The sequence below is a fragment of the Lagenorhynchus albirostris genome, chromosome 2, assembly GCF_949774975.1.
Source record: "Lagenorhynchus albirostris chromosome 2, mLagAlb1.1, whole genome shotgun sequence".
Classification (NCBI taxonomy): Eukaryota; Metazoa; Chordata; class Mammalia; order Artiodactyla; family Delphinidae; genus Lagenorhynchus; species Lagenorhynchus albirostris.
Window position 1 is genome coordinate 166504009 of NC_083096.1, and position 17630 is coordinate 166521638.

The 17630-nt window shown below is 37.7% G+C and overlaps 1 protein-coding gene across 1 annotated transcript in view; it reads right to left on the reverse strand.

Moving 5' to 3' along the window:
• The window catches only part of MACO1 (macoilin 1), a 56039-nt gene that overhangs the window by 20548 nt on the left and 17861 nt on the right, over positions 1–17630 (reverse strand). The window contains exons 4-6 of the mRNA XM_060141021.1: positions 14294–14417; positions 12351–12529; positions 10598–11099 (exon numbers count right to left, since the gene is read on the reverse strand). Of these exons, the coding sequence (XP_059997004.1) occupies positions 10598–11099; positions 12351–12529; positions 14294–14417 (805 nt within the window). The remainder of the gene's footprint in view (positions 1–10597; positions 11100–12350; positions 12530–14293; positions 14418–17630) is intronic.

A 17630-nucleotide genomic window follows, 5' to 3' on the forward strand; every position in this document is an offset into this window, starting at 1 on the left:
CGGTCAGGTGTGAGGATGCAACAAAAAAGTTGGCAGTCTTTGACTCTGGAGGGGCACTGTCAACAGGTGCATGTTTTCCAGGAGCACACGGAACTCAAGGACAGAAGGCAAAAAGTTCCCATTAATACATGGCAGATCAGTGCATGGGAATTACCAGATTGCCCCTAACTACAAGTCTTTCCTGCAGGAGTCCAGTTTTTGACTGGTGGGGTCAGTGGGGGATGGAACAAAATACAAGAGTAACAGGAAGGGTCAGGTGCAGAGGTTACAGACTGGTGAGCCAATCCGGCCCATGAACATGTTTGTTTCACTCTCCTCCACATGATGCAAAAATAAATGTTGTGGAACCGTGAGATTTCACATAAAGACACCTATTTTGGCATCTCCTCTGAACATCAGAAGATTTAGCAACACTGGGCCTGCAACCCCACAGCAACACCTGGCTGGGCCGTCTGGAAGGGCATGTGCTTCCCAACTCCCACGTGCTGGGTGCAGTACTGAGTACGAACGATGCCAACCCCGGCCCCCTGCTCACACCTGTGCCCTGCCTCGCTCCTGTACATGCCGGAGTCCTCAACACCCGCTCTAGAGCCAGGGGGACAGTAAGGGCAGTGGTCCTTTCCAGTTCATTATACTGTTTCTGTTTCAAATCTGTTACAACACTCTACCAAGAAAGGTGAAACGTACCTTATGAGAGAGAGGAGTTGTCATCCTTTCCATAAAAAAGAAACTAAAACTTGCTTTAATTCTGAGAGTCCCAGCTGACTAGAAAAGAGGTCTAAGAGATCCCAGAGAGATTTGCACAGACTGAAGTATACCCACACTGGCGGTCAAAGTACTCAAATAGCCAGTGTCTAAATGGTAGTGTGAGTAACATTTCAAGAATACAGTTCCTTTTCCTGGGAGCTCCGCCCCTTCAGGGAATCCACCCCTAACTCCCTTAGCTGGAAATCTCAGTCCGTTATGTGCCAGCAGGGGTACTGACTCAGAATTTAACACGACATTTTCTAGTAGTTCCTTCTGAATTCTAGGGAGGAAACTTTCTAGCTGGCTAATCAGAAATCCCTGTTTTAGAATAAACTCTCAGTACTCAACAGAAAAACGTTTCTAATGTGGATTCCCCCCACCAAATAATTTGTGTTATTTCATAATTTATCCATACAACATAGATAATGATCTTTTTTGATCACTTGGATATGCAGACTAAGTAAACTGCTGGCTTAAATTCATTAATGCCTAGCTTCTAAAGTGCTGCTTGGTTTTCAAGTCACAAAATAGGCCTGCTTAAGTATAAAATTATCATGCTTCTATTACCACATTTATATCCCAGAATATTATAGTTTTAAATCACTGCAATGGTTAAAATAAATTCAAACTATATTATGAATTAATATAATAAACAAAGCTAACCAAATAAAACCTACAGGTACCTTAAACATTATGAGCATGGAAGAAAATGAAAATAAATCAGGTCCAACAATGTATATCTGCTCAGAAACAATGCTAGACTAATATAAATCAAAAACATGTTTCCACAGAGACACTGAACTTACTAATAAATAGAAATATGGCTCTACTACTTTTTTTTCACTTAATAATTTCCAAAGAATTTATTTTCACTTAATAATTTCCAAAAAATTTAGTAGCAGCTATATCCAACATATTTAATCTAATTCTTTCTGAAATGTCACGTATTTTTACTAAATTTACCTCTCAGCTAGAAATGATACTGTTACAAGTAAATGGTCAAATGCACCTGTGGAAGCGGAAAGGCCTACTTTGGCAGCCACCACTCACGAGGAGAGTGTCAGGCAAGTCACTGTGCAGCACAGGTTGTCAATGCAGGTGACAGGTAGCACACGTAGGGAAAGCAGCCAGGGTAAAGCCCCAAAGCCCCAATCACTGTCTCCCAAGGTCATATTTTCTTCCACAAACTATTCCTGACACACAGCAAAATGTATTCAAATGCAAAAGAAAACCAACAAATATACCATTTTCTCTTTGGCACCAGAGATGACATACAAGCAGTCAACGCATTTTCTAACCAGGGGGATTTCCTTGGAGGGAAGTTTGGAAACATGGAATCCAAGCTCTCTCTCCAGCTACCACAAAGACAAAGAGAATGGTAGAGCTAAGGGGGAAGAGAGAAGGCAAGACCCACCAGGGAAGATGAATAAGACAAGGCAAACTGAGATTTCCTCTGAGTTCTTGGCTGACGTGTGGCTTGTGCCTAGATTCCTTGGCCCTGAGGAACAACCAACCCACTGGCAGAGCAAATGGCTTTTTCAAAAGTCCCTTGGAGGAGTTTTCTCCCCTTGCCCTGTAACTTCCAGAAATTCTTAAACCTCCTCACAGCCTGGAAAAAAGTCCTGACAGAGTACTTAATTTTAAAACTTTCTGGGAAATACCAAGGAAAAGGGCTTACAGTGGAAAGTCCTTCTATTTTTTAGAAATAAAATCAGTAACAACTTACTCAAGAACAACAAATAGTTTTGACACTGGATGGCAGGTCCTTGGCCTGGTCTAATGTAATATTTAGGTTTTCCACCTTCAAAAGCCTTTGAGTTGCACTGCACTGCATCTTTCCTCTCCCTGCCCCCATCTAGTATTTTCCCTGCACAAAGGTAATATTCATTCAACAAGTATTTACTGAGCATCTACTCTGTGGCAATCACTGTGTACTGTGGCAGACAAGAAAAAAGGAGGTCCCTGCCCTGGTCGAGCTTACATTCTTTTATGGGCATAATAAGCCCGTGTAAAAATTCGAAGTATGTAGAAATGGACAATGTAGAAAGTAAACATCTCCTATAATCAGCTACAATTGACCATTTGGTGTATACTATTTCAAATAATTTTCTGTGTATGTAAGAATGATACCTAACCATATTTTGTTAATGGTTCATACCATATGATCTGTTTTGCTATTTCCGCCCCTTTAACAATCAATATTGGGGTGTTTCCATTACCTTCTTTTAAGATGAGTTTCCACCTTTCAAGAGACTCCTTTGTAACCTTCCCCACTTAAACTACTGTGATTTCCCACATAGGACTCTTTAGGGACTTGGGAGAGGGCTGGAAAGGTCCATAAAAGGCCACCTCCCCCTGGAGTATCTGTCTCAGGGAATGCTCGTGGGCTCTTCCTCTGGAATTGACTGCTCTGTCTTGTTTCTTTCCCATAGTCAGGTCTCAACTTTGGATTCTACCCTCGCTTTGTGCCTACAATCTCTAAGATGACAAAACAGGGGCTTCTTGGATTATCTTTACTCTGCTCTTTTGCACAGCTATTCACACCAAAATCATACTGAACCCACTGATTATTAAAAATCAGTATCTAAAAATATGGCCATTTCCTTTCAATGGATACGTAATTTTTAATTGTGTGTAGATACCTTAAAATGTGGGAAATGAAAAATAGGAAGTAGTGTAAACTGTCTGTTGTTTTTCCCCCAACAGCAAGACCACACTAAGTATAGCCTTCTATAAGGCAGAGGTTACATGACAATCTCAAATGCTGGTGTCTGGAGACAAGATTAAATGCAGAAGTACAAAGACTGAGAACTGCTATTCAAACCACCTGAGCAATCTGTGGCATCAGCAAATCCTGTCAAAGAAGAAAGCTGGCTGTTGTTAGCTTTTGCTATCTTCGTCCCCCTTAAGAAAAACATAAAATCATAAAACATAAACACAAGGTTTATATGGGCTAGAAAGTGGAATGAAGACCAGTGACATTTTGCTCACCTACCAGCTTAACCTAGAAAGAGATGAGTCACAAATACTCATATCACAGCTACTAAAAACACAATCAATATACTCACGGATGGATCAGAACACTATTTATAAAATATGTTGTCATTAATCTATATGATCCCAAAATATTTCCCTAAGACCTAGATCTAGTAATATAAGTTAGTTCCTGGGTATGAGTGTAAGTTAAACACTCCTCAGTGTCGGTGAATGAGTTAAAATGTCTTAAAGTGCTTCTCTATCCCTCCTCTCCTCCTCCCTCCCCTCTGAGTCAGGGCTATCACACTTGCTTAGTGATTACTGGAAAAATCCTGATTACTGGAAAAATCCTCCTTTTCTCCCAAGGCTCTCAAGTCTCCAAATAAGCAGAACTGTATGAACAAACTAACTTATAAGTAATAACATTTTGGTGTGCTTAAAATAACCAAATGAATTCAGAGAGGAAAAAAGAGTGACTTTTCAATGTATGAAAACATATCCCAGATTTCCACTTTCCCCTGAAGAAAACCCACCCCCACCCTCACCCTCAGAACTTACCACCATGGCCACGCCCACACCCCAGCACCTCAGGACTTCAAAGCAGTCACTGGTGGCCTTTCCTCAGGGTAAGTTGATGGTTACATCCCCAATCCTAAATTTTCCAATTCAAGGCTCTTCGCTCTGCTGCTGTCAAGCTAGGCCTACCCCAGATTTATTGCTAAAGGGCAAATTTCCTGCTGGGTGGCTCTAGGCTATCTGAACCAGACTAACTCCCACGTAGCACTAACCAGAACTGAATTCTCAGAGACCCTGTAAGCTTTCAAGGGTACGACTGGATGGCCCCCTTCTGTTCAGAAATAAGTACACCCCTGTGTCTTTGGCAAGAGCAAGAATTTTTAAAACACTTAAAAGAGCATATCTCTAGAAAAATGTAAAATTAAGTGAGTTCTGAAATCCTAAGCATTTCTTCTGTAGATTTTAGCCACGAGAGCATAAAACTTAGCTCTGGCGCCCATCCTTATGTCAGCTTTAGCTGTGTGTGCATTTAAAACAAAAACACAAAAACACAAAATGTTTTTAAAAAACAGAAAAATAAAGCAGGTTGATAAAACTTTTTTTTTTAAGCAGCATGGTATAACAGCAAAGGCAGAAGTCAAGAAATTTCGGTTCCGGTCCTGGTAACTACCACTCTAGCTGGGTTACTTGGACTAGCCATTTACTCTTGTAAGGCTTGTTTACTTCTCTGCTAAAAAGACAGGGTTGGGGAGGCTGGTCTAACTGTCTCTTAGAACTCTTGCAGTTCCAAAAAAACCACGCATCATTCTAAATTCTACTCAGTTTTGTAAAATGCATCTCTACTAGGCCAACTGTGGATACTTTTCCTTCATGACTCTTCACACCAAACATTATTCAACTATGTTAAAGAGTTGATATCTTATTAAGAATAAGCTCTAGAAACAAGAAAGGTTAATCTTCTGTCTTGAACACAAAAAACAAAGAAAGAAAAGGCGGGATGGAAATAAACCAAGAAGAGACTTTTGCTTCCACATTTCTACAGAATATGATCACTTTACATTTTGTACTCAGTTTTAAATTCTCTCCCTTCACCAGGAAATTGAAACAAGTAACAAACCCCGACAAGAAACCCCACAGTCTTGGGCTGTATTTGAGAGGGAGCTTTGTGCCAAGTACAAACAAAAGTGTTGGCTCTTCTGCTTGTAGGCCCTGAAACTACAGGAAAGCAGCTCAGGTGTCGCACCCTGACCTGCCGGATCTTAGAGTGACCACTGAATGATCACACAGACCTGCCATGGAATATTCCACATCAAGTGAAAACCAGTGTTAGGCTAAATTGGGAAAATGATTTCAATATAATTTAGGTGAAAAAAGCAGGACACGAAAACTACACAAACACAGCGAACAAACTTATGGATACCGATGGGGGAAGGAGGGGGTGGGATGAATTGGGAGATTGGGGTTGACATATATACACTACTATGTATAAAAAAGACAACTAATGAGAACCTACTGTACAGCACAGGGAACCCTGACTCAATGTTCTGTGATGACCTAAATAGGAAGGCAATCTAAAAGAGGGGATATATGTATACATATAACTGATTCACTTTGCTGTACAGCAGAAACTAACAACACTGTAAAGCAACTATACTCCAATACAAATTAATAAAAAAAAACTACACAAACACTATGGCCACAACTATATAAATTTAGTTGATGAAATACAACAAAAATTTAACAGTGATTTGTGTCATATATTTCCTCCTTTTTCCACCTAAATTTTCTATAATTTTTTCACACTTAAAATATTTTAAAATTGACCACTGAAGAAAAAAATTGAGCAAACCTCACTCTAATTTACAGGATTCCTTTCTAACCCAGCACTTACTTAAAATAACTGATCTTCCTCATTGCTTTTTTGTTTATGTCTAGCAGTTTTTTCCACATCAGAATTAAAAATATTTTTCGCTACCAATATTATAAGTCTGTTTCTAAATAACTTGGGTAAAGAATTCAGAAATCAAGCTGGCAGAAATTGGGTCATTTTGTAAGATATGTATTTCTCAAACCAAAAGAGGACTTTGGAGTGGCTTTAGCAAGTTCCCAAACTTTTCCTGGGAAGGAGCCTACAGGCAACACTTACTGCCAAGTTCCCCACCTTCCCCCACCTTAGTGGATCTATCAGCATACTTTTCTTCTTTAACATCTTTATTGGAGTATAATTGCTTTACAATGGTGTGTTAGCTTCTGCTTTATAACAAAGTGAATCAGTTATACATATACATATGTTCCCATATCTCTTCCCTCTTGCGTCTCCCTCCTTCCCACCCTCCCTATCCCACCCCTCTAGGTGGTCACAAAGCACCGAGCTGATCTCCCTGTGCTTATGTGGCTGCTTCCCACTAGCTGTCTATTTTATGTTTGGTAGTGTATATATGTCCATGACACTCTCTCACTTTGTCACAGCTTACCCTTCCCCCCCCATATCTTCAAGTCCATTCTCTAGTAGGTCTATGTCTTTATTCCCGTCTTACCCCTAGGTTCTTCATGACTTTTTTTTTTTTCCTTAGATTCCATATATATGTGTTAGCGTATGGTATTTGTTTTCCTCTTTCTGACTTACTTCACTCTGTATGACAGACTCTAGGTCCATCCACCTCACTACAAATAACTCAATTTCGTTTCCTTTTATGGCTGAGTAATATTCCAAAACTACAAATAGAACTACCATATGACCCAGCAATCCCACTACTGGGCATATACCCTGAGAAAACCATAATTCAAAAAGAGTCATGTACCAAAATGTTCACTGCAGCTCTATTTACAATAGCCAGGAGATGGAAGCAATCTAAGTGTCCATCAACAGATGAATGGATAAAGAAGATGTGGCACATATATCAGCATACTTTTTCTGTTACGGGCTAGGAGTAAACATCTTTGGCTTTGCAGGCCATAGAGTCTCTGTCGCAGTTACTCAACTCTACCACAATAAAGCAGCCATAGACACTATGTAAATGAATGAGCGTGGCTATGTTCCAATAAAACTTTTTTTTACAAAAACAGGCAGTGGGCCAAGTTTGGCCTGTGTGCAGTGGTCTGCCAGCCTGTGGTGTACGGCACACTAGAGAACATCCTTGGAGCTTGGAGAGACGGTGAGAAGACCTGAAGGACTGCTTGCTCCTTCACAGGGAACGACCATCGAACCTTATTTTGACAGCCACACCGATCTCCAAGAATTCTTTGAAGGTGGTGTACTAATGAATATTCCCCCCAAAATCAATGAACTGGTTCCTCAAATACAGTAGTTTTCAACCATGATACTGAGACAGACATAGCTATGTAGAATGTGCTGCAATTAATTTACTATTAATAATACAGTACTGGTTTTCAAACGATTTTTAGAAAAAGCTTTATAAAAGGGATGATCAGTCTTATCCTTATAGCCAGCCTGGAACTATACACAGCCTTGGGTGTACCTGCAGGAGCAAAGGACTCATGTACATACTGTCAGCCCATGTACGTTTGCATCAGAAGCAGCCTTAGAGACCACTGAGCCCAGCCCTTTCCATCTGAAGATAACAAATCCACTCTATGACTAACAGCTCAAACATGTCAGGTTTGGATCCGTTACAGTCTTATTAATATTCATCAAAACATACATGAAGTCAAGGAAGAAGAAACAGGAGATATCCAAGAAGGGCGAGGGACAGTGTGATAATTCGCTAGGATAGATGTCCTTTTCCTTTTATAAACTTTCATTGTTGTTCATCATAGAAAAACTTGAAAATGCATGAGAGAAGAAAAATTAAAAGCCCCCATACTATCATGGAGCAATTAACTATTGTTATCATTTTGGTTCCTTTCCCTTCAAATCCTTTCTCTGTGTATATTAGAAAAACAAAATGTTTTTAATAAGATTGCTTTCTACTTTCTTCATGAAATATTATGTCATAAGCACTTCCCTATATTATTTAATATGGCTCAAAAATATGCTTTTGTAATTTCTGTATTAAACATCTATGGAATAGATGGACCATAATTATTTAAATTTCTCCCCTACTGTTGGATATTTATATCATCTCTTTATTTTTTATAATATTATATTAAAAGTTGAAAATAATCCTATGGAAGCTTATAAAATTATTTAAATATAACATTTTATATTTAGGTATTTGACAGCAGGTATTGCCTAAAGCAGAGTAATATTCTGGGGCCCTTCAGATCAAGGCACATCAGAGGACACATTAGAGACCACAGGAAGAGGTATATACCCCAGGAGCAGGCACAGGAGCACTGGACCCACGACTGGAAAATGGGCCATCTGAGACCTTGAAATTCTTTACTAAAGGCAGATCAGGTAGTAGAGTCAACCAACATGACAAGTGGGGCCCAAGTGAGGTGGTATCACAAGACTGAGCCTTGACTGCTCTCTCTCTGCAACACCCTACAGAGGAAAACTGTTTTGACTTGACTACTATTATTAAAATTGTGTAGGAGAAAGGATGTTAAAAAGATGGTGGCAGATGTTTCATTTATAGCATATAGTAAATTTGTGGGATATTCCCTTTGACATAGAAGGTCAACTAATTGGTCTTTCTCCCATGGGCAAATGGAAGAGAGTTCTCTGCTGAGTGTTTTCTCTGCAGGGTATGATGGGGCAGAATGTCAAAACAAACAGATGTGGATGCCAGCCTGGCATCAGCAACAGCATGTATGCTTCCAGAAGTGGCAGAGGGCTCTGAAACCTCTAGCGACTTCAGCAGTAGAACCCACATATATTTCCCTTCATCTAGCTGCCAATAAGAAAACTAAAACAAATTAATAATCTAATTCATAACACTAGAAAAACCTTCCCTCATAAATTGTCTGTTCTGAAGCAAGCCAAAGGAAGAGGAATAAAGATAACTTAGTGGAGGGAAGAAGTTACAAGTGCCCTCTTGAGTTATGTATTTTTAAAAAGCTCCTTGAAATAATGACATTTACAGCAACATGGATGGTCCTAGAGATTATTCTACTAAGTGAAGTAAGCCAGAGAAAGACAAATACCGTATGGTATCACTTATATGTGGAATCGAAAATATGATACAAATGAACTTATTTACAAAACAGAAAGAGACACAGACATAGAAAACAAACTTATGGTTACCAAAGGGGAAAGGGGGTGGGGAGGGATAAATTAGGAGTTTAGGATTAGTAGATACAAACTACTATATATAAAATAAACAACAAGGTCCTACTGTATAGCACAGGGGACTATATTCAATATCCTGTAATAAACCATAATGGATAAGAATATGAAAAAGAAAATATATATATATATATATATATATATAAAAAACACTAAATCACTTTGCTGTACACCAAAAAGTAACACAACACTGTAAATCAACTATACTTCAATTTTAAAACATAAGGAGAAAAAAATAAAAAAGCTCCAATTCAGATCTCAGTTTCCAAATGGAAAGATATGAAGTAAAATGAACATATGTGTATTTTATAAAATACAGCAAAATTAAGTCTGAGCCAGTCAAGGTAATACAACGTTACTCTTTAACTAAAGATGGGGAAAGGAACATTTCTGATTAAAATCCATGTCTAACACTGTGCAGTCGACCCTTGAACAACATGGGGGTCGATCCCAGTGTAATTTACAGTTGGCCCTCCATATCCATGGTTCGTTCTTCCACATCCGCAAATTCAACCAACCAAGGACCATGTAGTGCTGTAGTATTTACTATTGAAAAATAAACACATATAAGTGGTCCCATGCAGTTCAAACCCGCGTTGTTCAAGGATCAACTGTATTTACTTATGGAATTTTTAGAAAGAGATTATTTTTCAAACCTAACTTTCCCAGAATTATTTGGGGGATAATTCATATTTTAAGTGGACAATCAAGAACAAGTCCAAAGTGGTAAAGGACAACTTTCTCCACCCCCACCCTCATTTTTCTATCTATCTGACAAAGATTTGCATGAACAGGACACACACTCTTCTTTTTGTGTCTATGCCACAAGAACTTTGGATACGCAAACAGAAGAGGTCAAGGACTAAAGATATGCCTCTCAAAACCATGAGAAGAATCAAGTTACATGTAAATTTGTCAAATGTGGAAAGTAATCACTGTCACCACTCACTCAGAACACTGGAAAGAGCTGGAGTCAATGCTTCTGGACAACGGCACAGGTGACCAACAAACCCATGTGAAATAAACACTGAATGTCAAACACCACAAAGTTAGTTGTCACAGTATCTGATCACAAACAATTCCTACAGGCATACTTGGAAGTGTGTTTTTCAAGACCTAAGTCAAGTTTATGGAAAGCGTTGGTAAGGTCACAGCACACACACTTACCTTACCAGTGCATCTGGTTTGCTTAGCTGGTTATTAGGAATACAGTTTTCCATTAAGTCCTTGTGTGCACTTGGGCTCTTGCTAGGGCATTTCTGCTTCTTCTCGTTTTTACTAGATGAGGAAGGAATGCTCCCATTTGTGGCGCTGTGACTTCGAGGTGAGGAGTTCACAACTCCACTGGCATTTTTGTAGTTTTTTGAGGAAGCAGTGCATGAGTCCTCTTTCAAGAGATTTTCTGTACTTCCCACGAGATCATTATTTAATCTTTTACTATTGATATGGTTTTCCATATACTCAATTTCTTGTATTTTAGAGTCTACAGGTTGTAGAATATTGTTGTTATTTATTCCAAGGTTGTGTTTTTTGGCATCTTTGTCTTTTTCTTTCCCTTTTTCTCGGTATTCTATCTCTGGCAAAGTTGTGGAGAGTTTTTTATTGGCTGGGATACCTCCGTTGTGGTGTATGAGGATTGAGGAATCCATATCAGGTAATCCTTTGGCTGCTACAATACCAAAAACAAACCAACAAGCAAAAAAAACCCACACTGGAATATTTAGTTGTAAAAAAACACAATGGATTGATTCAATAAACTGCATCATCTACACTTAGAAACTCACTATATTAAGTTGCAAACTCATTCAGAAGCAATAACCACACCACATTATGCTAACTTCAAGAAGCAAATCCAAATAAATTTGAGAAGCTGCACATTTAGAAAATCGCCATCATTTATAAACACCAAGCCATTAAAGTTTTGGCCTTGAAAATAATATGAGGATTTTACAATTAAGTCATACTTCACTTATCAGTCAAATCAAACTTGTCTATCACGGGGGTGATAGGGCACAGGCACATCATACTCTTAAAAGGTCACATTTTAAAAGATGCTTAGATTAAACAAACTTAATAATTTTACTGCAAAGAAAGAGATTAAATGAAACAAAAAGGTGTGATCTTAGGATACAGGGCATCTATCCTCTGTCTGGACTTTATCATTAAAGTAATAAGAAGTCTATTATCATTTACTAGGCCACTTACAAAGAATTTTCTGTATCAGGTCTACATATTCCAACTTGTCAAAGTCTACTTGAAGAGATAATTTTGCACCACACCAGATAATAAGATTTTGTCATGTATCAACTAAAAACATGACCCTCTCAAACCAAAGAAAACTGGTATTGCTATCAATTCATCTGTTGAATTGGTTATATATTCATGAGAGAGGTTGTATTAGAAAAAGGTCAATCTGAGATCCATGTTGCATTATACAAACCATTTAAAGTGAGACCTAGCCATCTTTGCTCTATTCAGAAGAATTCTGACTTATAAAACAATTCTATATGTTTACATCTCTATCTTGCTTATGCTTTGGTTCTTGGTTTGCTTCAATTACAAATGCACATAGTTATATACACTATTTTGTTACTGAGAATAAATATTTTAAAATATTTATAACAAATAAAATATTAAAATAGAAAATAAGCTATAAAAATGAAATATATAAAAATAATAAAATAAACGTATTTAAAAGCACATGGCCTTCAGACACTAGGTAGAAAACATCACGCACATTCTGTATTTCATGACCAAACAAAGCAACAGCCCTGAAGAGGCACACCAGAAGACAGGAAAAGCCTTGGTAATTTTCCAGAGCCCTAGCAACTTTTCTGAAAAAAAAACAAAAAACAAAAACAACTGACAGACAAAATAATGACTAACCTATTGAGTCAATAGCTTTAGAGTAAAGACCTACCTTCCTCAGCCTCTTTTTCTTGCTTTTGTAGCATTTGTTGCTCTGCGGGGAGGGCTTGTTGAAGAAGCTGCATGTAAAATTCGTTCTCTTTTTGCACTTCCTTCTGCTTCCTCAACCGCATTTTGTAGCTTACATAACTTTTGAAGCCAAAGCCCAAAGTCACCACAGGGTACCCAATACTAGAAAGAAGACAATCCCGCCAGTAATTGTAAGTTAAAAACAAACAACATGTGCATCAAGTACATGAGGACACCTATGACTGAAATTAAGAAATTCTAGATGATGATGATAGTTGAGCATTCAGTAAACACACACGTAGTGTGTGATGCATGCTGTGGAAATCAGAGGCAGCTGGCACGTAGAACAAACCCCCAGGGAACAGCAGGACTGCTGGACCATAAAAGGCTGCCCATCAGACTTTGGCATTCTTCAAATGAACTCCAGGAGTTACCGTAGGGACTGTTGGATACAGTGGCTAATGTCTTTGATTAACATTGAACTGCCTTATGCATGATTAGAACTTAGGCATCTGTATGCTTTTAAGAACTAACAGGGTAGAGATTTTATGAGTGGTCATAAGTGAACATTACAAGTGTTAAAAAAATCAAAAGGACATCATTTGGTTTTTAATACTAGAAGGCAGGGTCAAATTCAGGTGACTAATCTTCTTGCTGCCTGAGGGGTACTGTCACCAGTTATTCCTGGAAAATTAGTTCATACATAAACACTCTATCAAACATAAATTCAAGAATCATTTAACTAAGTATCTGATGTTAACAGTGCCAACAATTGGTTTGCACCAACAAATTAAACCACCTGTACTTACAACTCTAATCTCTGGGATAAAAAGTTGAAATATTTTCATTCAACTCATCAGTCTGTCTAATATCATTTCAACGTCTCTGAAAACACTGTTGAAACTCATATTAAGCTTCATTAACATGAAAACAACAATTATAATTAGTCTAAACGTGATCACATCACAAATTTAAAGTGACAAGTTTTACTGACCAGGTTTATTTAATTCACTCGTTTGTGAAAAGACTTTAAACATATTGGAAACTATTTTTTTGTTGTTGATTCCTATTTGTTTTGGTTTCTGCCATAAATATTAGCAAAAATTGGTTTATTTAAAAGAAATATACATTATGTGGTTATTTCCGCAATAGATATAAACAAGAATCAAGCTCATTTTAAAACATGTTTCATGGTTTAAGGTTAAAAATAATATTCCTTAAAAAATTATTAATAGGGCTTCCCTGGTGGCGCAGTGGTTGAGAGTCCGCCTGCCGATGCAGGGGACGTGGGTTCGTGCCCCGGTCTGGGAGGATCCCACATGCCGCGGAGCGGCTGGGCCCGTGAGCCATGGCCGCTGAGCCTGTGCGTCCGGAGCCTGTGCTCCGCAATGGGAGAGGCCACAGCAGTGAGGGGCCCGTGTGCAGCAAAAAAAAAAAAAAAAAAAAAAAATTATTAATAATATTCTCTTACTTTTGTAAATAGGCAAAGGAAATTGTAAGTTCATTTAAGCTCCATGAAATAGCCATATATTTCACTAAGACTTTTTGGAATCATTATCTGATTACAATAAAAATAGATAACATATATCAGACACCTATGTGCTTGGCATTAAGTTAAACACTTTACATCTATCACCTTATTTCATCTTTCCCATGACACCCCATGAGACAGATTCCCAACATATAGGTAAGAGAACTCAGGCTTAGAGAGGGTGACGTGTCCGAGGCAACAAAGCTGTTAGGGGGCAGAGTTGGGATTCAAACACCCATCTGCCTGACTACAGGGCTCATGTTCTTTACCACACCATGTTATGTTATCTTTTGGATTCATGTAATATCTCTGAGAAAAAATTTACAATTGAAATTACCATTCTACATTGAAAACACTGAATTAGATTACAGATTAAGAATACACATAATACTCACCAGTGAGCAGCAAATGGACGACAAAGGTCTACATGAAAATTTTTGAGATCTTTAAATCTAATTGCTGCTTCAATATAAACAAAGAGTATCCAGAGGGATACTGTGGGCAAACACACTCCCCTTTCTGTGGGAAAGCAGCAGAGAGACAAGCATCAATGAAACATTAACTAATATAACAGATGGGTTGTTTGGGAGACTGGTTCAACTACAGTAACTTTAAGACTTTCAAACTCGCGACTTCCCTGGTGGCACAGTGATTAAGACTCCGCGCTCCCGATGCAGGGGGCCTGCGTTTGATCCCTGGTCAGGGAACTAGATCCCACATGCATGCTGCAACTAAGAGTTTGCATGCCACAACTAAGGAGCCCGTGAGCCACAACTAAAGAGCCCACCTGCTGCAACTAAGACCCAGCACAAGCAAATAAATAAATTTTAAAAAAAAGACTTCCAAACTAATTAAAAAGCAATATGATCCAAACCGAAAGCTTTTATATGACAAAAGATGCCTGGAATCATAGACAAAAATAAAAACAAGCATTCTGGCAGAAAATATTTACAATATATGTAAAACAAAGAAGTCACAGCCTTAGCATACAAAGAGCTCCTACAAATCAATAGAAAGTCAACTGAAGAAAAAAATTTGAAAGTCATAAAAGAAAAAATATAGACAGCTAAAAAACATGTGAAAAGATGCCAACTTCATTACTGATTAGGGAGATAAAAATGTTTTAAATGAGATTCTATTATTTTAGCCTATCAGATAAAGCAAAAATTTTAAAGATGGGTAATAGTAAAGGGAAGATATGTGAAACACTTCCTTCTCATACTCAGCAATAATATAAATTGGGGCAACTTTCTTAGAAGGCAATTTGGCAGTATAGTTAAAAATACTTATACCTTTGACCCAGAAATTCCAATTCCAGGAATTTACCCTACAGAAATGCAAAAGAGCCCTGGGAAAAATGTATAAGAATATTCAATGTATTATTTGCAATAGCAAAAATTAGGACTTAGAATGAACTTAAATGCCTATCAACAGGAAATGTTTAATTATGATAAATCTATATAATGAAATATGATGCAGCTTTTCAAAAGGATGAAGATCTGTACTAGCACAAAATATGTTAAAAACACAAATTCTTAAGTAAGAATGAGTTACACAGCACTAAGAAATGTTTCTGACATTTAAGTATTACTCAAAAATTTTTTTTTCTTAACTACAAGCTCATATTCCTTTTGTAATTAAAAACAATTTTCAATGTTTTGAAAATTGGAGAAAAAGCAACTTGCAATAGAATAAATAAAACTCAAATAATGAGATAATTTTCACTGGGCTTTAGAATCAAAGTCTGTAGGCTATGTCCATCTATGTCAGGACATGACTAATAATGGGATATTTCATGAAAGATAGACCACAAAGGCATGAGATCCACTAACTCTGGAAAGATCTCCTTTGAGACCATATAAAGCTAGCAAGTTACAGAAGACAGAACTGGAGGGAAAACTCAGTGACCTGAAGAACTAAATGGCTTTTTTCTAAGACTCTTTAGGATGAAACACAAGAAAAATTATAGCATCTTGGTACTAGAAAGATGATCACTTAGTCCAACTTTCATTTTATGGAAGAGTAAAGTGAGGCCCAGAGTTTATACAAATTGGGTCCAAATCACAGAGATAACAATGAATCTGCTTCTAAGGAGAACCTAAATCCCCACAGACCTAGTCCATAAGGTAAGAAGACACTCGAAGCTCCGTGAAGACAGCTAATGGTCTCAACCATTCTTACAGATTTAATGTACTGGAAAAAGGGTATTTTCACAATGCAAGAAGACAAACAGCAACCCTTAGGATAATGCATTTTCAATTTCATTTCAAAATGCATTTAAAAAAATTTATATTCTGTACTCCCTATATTAATTTCTAAAGTTATCATAAACAAAATAAGCACATTACAGAAAAAATAGAAAAATTTGGATAAACTACCCATATTTCTACACCTATAAAATAAATAAAATCAAACCACGTTGAAAATATTTTTGAACTAGTATAATAGTCATGTTGTATATACAGGTGGTTTTTAGGTATTCTTTTGGCTTCTGTTATGTATGTATGTATGTATTTAGGCCATGCTGTGCAGCATGTGGGCTCTTAGTTCCCCAACCAGGGATCGAACCCGTGTCCTCTGCAGTGGAAGCGTGGAGTCTTAACCACTGGACCTCCAGGGTAGTCCCGTACATACAGTTTTATATCCTGTTTTCTCCCTCTTAATAGCAAGGAGAAAAATTAATGATATAATATTTTCATTCTTTTGTGGCAATATATAATTTCATCAACCATTCGTAACATTCTTAAGAAAAATTTAAAATTTTAACAACTGAAAGAGAAATTAATCCCAAGCTATAAAAATTGCACTCATTTATTAGGCCTAATAAGAACACAAAGTTAGTTTTGTTTGTTCACTAATCATTCCAAATTAAAACATACTTCATAACATAGGTATTCCAACATGCATTTCTGAGCCTAGAGCTAAAGAGAGGCCAATAACATTTATAACATTAGCTTCATTGCTGCCCTGTGGGTCACCCACTGAACTCCAATAGGTTCTATTAACAGTTATATGAGTAGTTTTTTCTCATCTATTAAGACATTATTAAAGTAATTTAGGGAATCATTATAGTTCATCAGAGTCAGAGATTATCTGAGCTCGAAGGCTCCCTTAAACACTGTCTAGATTACTCTACCCTCACATGACAGAGAAGAAGCTGAGACCTAGAGAGAATGACAAGTATAAATGGCAACTCACTCGAAACTGAGGGCTAGGACAAGGAAATAGAAGTAAAAACTGGTATATAGGAAAATCACTTTAACTAGAGGAAAGCAGACTAAGGAACCAGCATGCTAGCTTATAAATTCAGTCAGATATGAGAGAGCGCTAAAGATGGAGAAAACAATGCTCAAAGTGGATACTTTAAATAAGAGCTGAACTGTGTCTTCTACCATGGGACAACATCATCCTTATAGCATTTAGAGAAGAGAATGACTGTTGCTCCAGACAGCTTTTATTAGTTGGTGTTCCAACAGCCGTCAAAATTCTACAGGTTGCAGCTGGGCCTAGGAATCAAGTTTCATGCAGCTTTGCAGAGAAATGTGATGATCTGAGAGCCAATCATCATATCCCCATGCGTCCCTTGTGCAGGCTTCATAGTGGACTGGAGCTATCAAAACATCTCAGGTCATCTTAGTTTGTAATAGCAAAAGAATAGCTCTAAGAAGAAGGGAGGTGGCTACGTAGCTCCACTCAAGTCAGAACATACCTGAAATAGTACATTTTGGTTTA